The 6,628-nt window shown below is 61.6% G+C and overlaps 1 protein-coding gene across 1 annotated transcript; it reads left to right on the top strand.

Annotated features, from left to right (window-relative positions):
* The first annotated feature begins 246 nt into the window (after nt 1-246).
* ATOH1 (atonal bHLH transcription factor 1) lies at nt 247-1,531 on the top strand. The gene has a single exon (XM_065837852.2). The coding sequence runs from the start codon at nt 247-249 to the stop codon at nt 1,093-1,095; it is 849 nt and encodes a 282-aa protein (XP_065693924.1). The 3' UTR covers nt 1,096-1,531.
* Nucleotides 1,532-6,628: the final 5,097 nt, after the last annotated feature.

The raw sequence follows: 6,628 nt of genomic DNA on the forward strand, positions 1-6,628 counted from the left end.
GCCATTGGCTCCCCGCACGCGCCGGCCCCCGCGCGCGCGCGCCATTGGCCGCGCCGACACGCGACCGGCGCGAGTGGAGGGCGGGAGGGGTGGGGCGCGAGGGAGGGGAAGGGGGGGGCACCGGGCGGGGGGGACCCCGGCGCGTGCCGCTCCTTAAAGGGGGGCGCGGCAGCACCCGGCGACACCGGAGCCGTCGGGCGGGCACGCACCGTGGAGAGCCGGGCTGGCCCTGCCCTGCCCCCCCCCATGAGCGCGCCGTGGGCCGAGGGCGGGCGGGAATCGGGGGCGACGGGGCTGGTGCCGGAGGCCCCGGGCGGCTGCGGCCTCGGCCCGGGCTGGCTGGGCGTGTGCTGCGCCGCACGCCTGCCCGCCGCCTCGCCCCGCTACCTGCTGCCCGCGGACGAGGAGGAGGAGGCGGCGGAGGGGAGCGCGGCGCGGGGCGGCGGGAGCAGCCCCGGCGGGGCGAGGGGCGCGGCGGGCGGGGGGCGGCCGCGGGGCGGCGGCGGAGCCGGGCTGCGGGCGCAGGTGAGCGGCGTGCAGAAGCAGCGGCGGCTGGCGGCCAACGCGCGGGAGCGGCGGCGGATGCACGGGCTGAACCACGCCTTCGACCAGCTGCGCAATGTCATCCCCTCCTTCAACAACGACAAGAAGCTCTCCAAGTACGAGACGCTGCAGATGGCGCAGATCTACATCAGCGCCCTGGCCGAGCTGCTGCACAGCCCCGACGCCCCTCCCGACACCCCCGGCAAGGCCGAGCACCGCGGGGCTCCATTCGAGGCGCCCTGCGCCCCCGGGGCCGGGCCGCCCCCCGCGCCGCAGCCGGGACCGCCGAGAGCCTCCCCTCCCGGGCACGGCAGGACTCGCTTCCCCCCGCCGCCGGCCGCGGGGGGTTACTCGGTGCAGCTCGACCCGCTGCACTTCCCCTCCTTTGCGGAGGGCGCCCTGATGGGACAGAGAGCCCCTTCCCCCGCCCTCCTCATGCCGCAGCCCGGGCAGCCGCCGCAGGAGAGGAGCAAAACGTCGCCACGGTCCCACAGGAGCGACGGGGAGTTCTCGCCCCGCTCCCATTACAGCGACTCGGACGAGGCCAGCTAGGGTGGGGGCGCCGTCCCAGCACCCCCGGGCCGCCCCTCGGAGCTTTGTAACGCGCCCCATCTTCCTCCCACCCCGGCTGCTCCTCGGTTTGTCCGGGGGAATGACTGTTAGCGAGTGACTGTACCGCCCTCGCTGTCAGGGTTGGTCGTATTTCTTTATTTTATCTTTAGTTACCACTTTCAAAAGTTGCTTTTGCCTAGAAGTCGTTGTCGTTCCCCCCTGCCAACACGCCGCTTTGCAGCGCGGAGCCTGAGCGAGCAGACGATGCACAAGGACAAAGTTTGGCCCCGATGCTGCTGCCCGGCGGGCGGGGGTGTCGCCATCGCCCCCCCCACCCCGATGTGCACCTGCTCTGACACCCGCGCCCTCCAGGACCCCGATCCTGTCCCGGGTCGTATTGCTGTGGAAACACACAAAGTGTAAATAGCGCACCGTCTTGTCCTGTAAATAGCGGGGGGGGGGGGGAGAAAAAGGTGGATTTTCCGCAGCGCACCATGTCGGCGTCTTTTGGGGGTGGGGGGAACTTGGTGCAAGCACTTTATCAGCGGCTGGAGATGGAGTTTTCAAGAGGAAAGCTACTAATTAACTGCCAATTGGAGACCAATATTTAATTAAGCCACTTAATCCTAACGCTTTCTTAAAAACGAAAACTGTTTTGTCGTGTCAAACTTTTATGTTCGTTTTATTTTGCTTTTGTGATAATAGGAAACGTATTTATTATGGAGTGTTTGCAACTATTTCTGATTTTTTTTAAAAAAAAAAAGCTTTTCTACGACGAGAATCGTTTATTTTAATTTTAGCGAACCCAGCTGCCATTGTTTTATGTATTTTAATGTTTTTGAGATCAAATAAAAGTGAGGAAAAAATACCAAACCAGCCTGCAAGCGGGACCAGGTTTAGCTTTTCTCCCCGCACGGCCTGAGTCAAGGTGATGTGAAAACCCGGGTAATTGCAACAAGTGCAGGCTGTGCGTTGCTCGGTGGCCGCCTTGTCGCTCCACTCCCGTTGTTCCCTTCTCCCCCAACCCGCCTCCGGTCGTGGACACGAGCGGGACCCCCACGGAGCCTCGTGTGCGTCGGGGGTGGAGGTGTAAGCGGTGCGGGTGGGGCTGGGGTCGGGCAGGGAAAGCCGGCGGGGTGTTGGGACAACAGGGGAGCAGGATGCGACCCCTGAGCTCGGGTTAAGCCCCGGGGCGGGAAGATGCTTTGCCCATCCTACCTCTAACACCAGACCCGGGGCTAAGCCGGTGCCGGGAGCCGAGGTCCCCCTGCGTTCAGCAGGTGACACCGGGGGGGTCTAACGGGGGACACGCTAACCAGGGAGCCAGCAGCCCCGGCGGGAGCGGAGACTTTGCGAGTGTCGCTTTCCCCTGAAGAAACAGGGCACCTGCCCCCTCGGTAACCCCGGGCTGCGCTCCCCCAACACCCGCAGCCCCGTACCTGCCGAGGCGGGTTACGGTCCCGCAGGGTGAAAAGTTCATCGGTAGGGTCATTTCCCTTCCTAAAACAAATTTTAAAATAAAGACAGCTTTTTCGTGGTAGGTCACGTTTGGTTTATGGCATTTATTTCTGGGCTCCGGGAGCCGGTCTCGCTTCTTAGGGCTCCCAGTACGGGAGTGATGCGGCGGAGCAAAATGACGCCAATTTTGGGGGAGGTGCAGATGTTGTTTTGTTGATTTCGTTTGGGTATATGCCCAGCGCAGGTGAAGCGGCTGCCGCTGTGACTCGGGGCATCACCCCGTGGGAGGGTCCCGAGGGGGCAGCTGTGGGTTCCCCCGGCCCCGCCGTCCAGGCGCTGCCTCCCTCGGCGGCTGCGGACGCAGGAAGGGGTTGAAAAGCGCAGATCAAAATTCTCCGCGGGGCGGGGGTCCCTTCCCTTCCCCCGACAGATGAGTGCAGTTGGTGCTCGCAGCACTCGCTGTCTGAGGGGCTTTTTTTTTTTAAACACTTCTTTGAAAGAGATACCCACATTTCCATGTTAAGGTTCAGCTATAGACTTTGCATAACAACCCTTTGGCATCCCCCCTCTCTTACACTCCGTTAACAAGCTGTAACGTATAGCTGCAGGTTGCTATAATCTCATTAATATTTTGGAAACTTGAATATTGAGTATTTCAGACTGCTCATTCCCCATATGCCAGGCCACTCCCGCTATGCTGGCTGGTTCCTTTCTCTCCATTATTAGCAATTAGCTCCTACCTTCCAAAGTCAGATCCAAGTATCCAAGATACTAGCAAAGGAATCAACTATGTGTTGCAAGCTAAGCATGCTTAATATCTCCCAAACAAACAAAGAGACAACATTTCTTTAAGTAATGAAGATGGATAAATCGCTTTATTGAGCTTGCGACAGTGTTTGTTTTGTATAGAGTAGCGCAAAGTTTTTTTAACAAGAGCAGGGACGCGCACCAGCCCCTCGAAGCAGTTTCGCCCCGCTTGCTTCTTCGCGTGGTTTTATCATCTTAAACGGGCTTTTATTTGAAAACGGCGAGCCAGAAGCGCACTATCCGAGCGTTAAATTTTGGCTGAACGCTAAATATCCTCCGGGGTCTGCAGAACAACCGGGGGGAGCGGGGGACGGGGGGAGGTGGTCGCCTTTGTGCGAGGCGCACGGGAGCTCCGTTGCTTTCGGATCGCGGGATAAACCGCAGCCAGGAGCTCCGGTGCGGGGTCCGCGCGCCCGTTTGGGCGGCGGGGTTTAGTGCGGGGATTCTGGAGGGGGGCGAGGAGCGGCGGTGGGTGTGGGGGGCGAGTTTGCAGCGAGGCGGCCGGAGCGCATCGCTGCCTTGCGGATCCGCGGCTGCGGTTTGCTCAGCCTCTGGACTCGGGGACGTGGGAGGAAGGGAAAAAAAAGGGGGGAAAGGGTTAAACCCGGCGAAGGGAGACCAGAAAAGCGCACGGACCACGGGGGGGGGCGGTGGGGAGCTGGCCGTGGGGCCAGTGTTTCTTAATTAGAGCGGGGCGGACAATGCGATGGGGAGGACAATGGGGGGGATAAGGGGGCTGGGGAGCGGGGAGGGGGGGTCTGGCCCCGCTCCCGGCCGCGGTGCGCAGTGTCTGGAGCGGAGCACGCGTTGTCAGCTGGTGAGCGCAGCGGCCTTTCAGGCGGCTCCCCAGGGAGCTGCGCGCCCGCGGTGAGCTCCATCGTCACCCCCTCCCCTCCATCATCATCATCACCGGCCTCCTCCTCTTCGGCGGCCCCCCACCCCAGCCCAACACAACAGCCCGTATTCAAGCCCCCCTTCCCTCCCTCCCCTCGCACAACAGCAGCGCAGTGGCAGCCACGCCACCTCCCAGCAACCGGCAGCACGCGAGGGCACCGCCGGGGCACCTGAAAGAGTCAAAGCCAAAGAAAGGGAGACAAAAGGAGGAGAAAAAGATACGCAGGACCGGCCCAGCGTGTCTGCTCCGACAGTGCGGGGAGGCGGGCGCCCACAGAGGGACAGGCGAGCTGGCGTGCACACGCGTGGACGCACGCACACGCTTGCAGAGATCCGAGCCGCTGCTGCGGGGATGGAGACACGCGGTCGCACTCCGATTCCTGTTGTGCAGGAACAAGGGGAAGAGCCCCGGCCCCGTGTGGGGCACCTGTCGGGTTGGGCTCCTCTGTGCACCCCTGACACGTCTGGGCACCGATCCCGTCCTTGGGTCCGGCCACCCACCCTTACATCTGCGCGGGACGGGGAGAGAAAAACGCGGGGAAAGGGGCGAGGGGACGGCGTGTGCGTGGATGACGTGGGCACCCTGCTAGACCGGTGCGGGGAGCATCGCTCCGCGGGCTGCCCAGCCCCGCAGCGCTCAGGCTGGGGCGAGGAGCCTCCTGCGCACCGCAGGGACAAGGAGGCAAGTTGTTCGGCCTTGGCCAAATCCTTGCAGCGCTGCAAGGGGCTTTACCCGGGATTAGCTGCCCGGGGGGTGCAGGACGCGCAGCAGCCAGCCCTTGGGAGCTGGGGTCCAGTGCTGCCGTCCCGCCGCTTTAACTTCGGGTTGACTCTCCCAAAGCCGTTTTTGCAGAGCTGCTGCACACCCCGGGAGTTAAAAGTGGCTGCTCTGCCCTTGTGCGGTGGGCGCCCTGCCTCTGTCGGCCTTGGCCGGAGCGAGGACAGACAGACAGGCCTCTTCTGAAGTGCGATCAAATGGCACAGGATGCCTCCGGGAGCCCAGCCAAGGCGTGTCAAAGACGGTTTGAGCGCCGAGGCATTTAAACGCTACAACGGGTGGCTTTCTGGCGTGTGCTTTTCTCCCTCCCCGCTTAGGACCGGGAGGAGGGAGAAAACGTTTTTACGGAGCTGCTACAGGGATGGGTGCGACATCCCTTTAGCGCTTTCCCCCGTCAAAACTCTCTGAAGCCCGCTGTCACAACCGGGGGCTTCCCCGCGGGAGCGGCCGCCCTGTCCCGTCCTGCAGCCGGGAGCGGGAAGAGCTTTTCGCCCCCAGCTCGGTTGAACCGGGGATTGTCGGAGTGTGGGGGGGATGTCGACCCCCCCCGCTCCTGCTCCAGCACGGCGGGTAGCCGGGGATTCGGCGGTGGGAACTTGTGCCGAGGCGGGGATGAGCTCTCTGTAGAGGAAAGCAAGACTTGGGAGCGGGAGAGCAAGGTTTGGGAGTGGGAAAGCAAGATCTGGGAGTGGGAAAGCACGATCTGGGAGTGGGAGAGCAAATCCCGTCTGCTTAGGAAGAGACTTCTTTTTGCGTTTCACCTCAGTTTGTTTCCTTTCCCCCAACTCCCTCCTTTCGCTATTTCCTCCCTGCTTCCTCCTTCTCTCCCTTTCCATGTCCCCTTCCTCCTCCTCCCTTGCTCTATGCCGAGGCATCAGCCCCGAAAAGGAGCGATGCTGCTGTCGGGGGTGCCCGGGACTGCTGCACTTTTATGGGGCGGTTAATCAACTGCACATCAGCGAGACAGCGCATCAGCCCATCTGCTTGATATATATTCAGGAGGGCTCCAACCCTTTTGAAGTCTAATTTCTTCCCCGGGAGAACGGGCCGGGTAATCTACCATCATTTCGCAGGCAGGGCGGCCAGCGGGTTAACCCTTTCCCTAAGCGCTGCCGCTGCGGGTTTTCCTCCCGAGCGAGCAGGTTTTAATGCCTCGTCGCCTCCCCGTAAACTTGTAAAAGTGCCTCTTTAATGGTACGTGACTCGCTGAAATCAGACACCCAGCCCACCGGCACGGCAACCCGCTCTTCTTCTTGTCAGATTGGTGTTTAAAGATCTGTTTGGGACAAAGCAATTCCCTCGGTCCCACCGGGTCAGCGCGTATCATTTCACCCCCAGCCACCCGTTAATATTTTTATGTTTCAGGATCTTTGGTTTGCTTTTGTTTTGGTTTGGTTTTCTTGTTTATTTGTTTGTTTTTCTTCCCATTCAGTGCTTAGCAACACAGTTTTATCCAGCGGCAGAAGCACGAGGTGCATGGGGTGTGCACATTGCGTACGATCTGTGGTGCAAAAACCGCGCTACAAAATCCTCTTGCTAAGAGCACAACCCCTCCAGCCCTTGCCCGGCAGATGCGGGGGACACGCCGCCCCTCGC

Source organism: Patagioenas fasciata, chromosome 4 (assembly GCF_037038585.1).
Source record: "Patagioenas fasciata isolate bPatFas1 chromosome 4, bPatFas1.hap1, whole genome shotgun sequence".
Lineage (NCBI taxonomy): Eukaryota > Metazoa > Chordata > Aves > Columbiformes > Columbidae > Patagioenas > Patagioenas fasciata.

Bases quoted from the DNA above. Each gene is read 5' to 3' on its own strand.
- ATOH1 (XM_065837852.2), top strand. From the start codon at position 247: ATGAGCGCGCCGTGGGCCGAGGGCGGGCGGGAATCGGGGGCGACGGGG.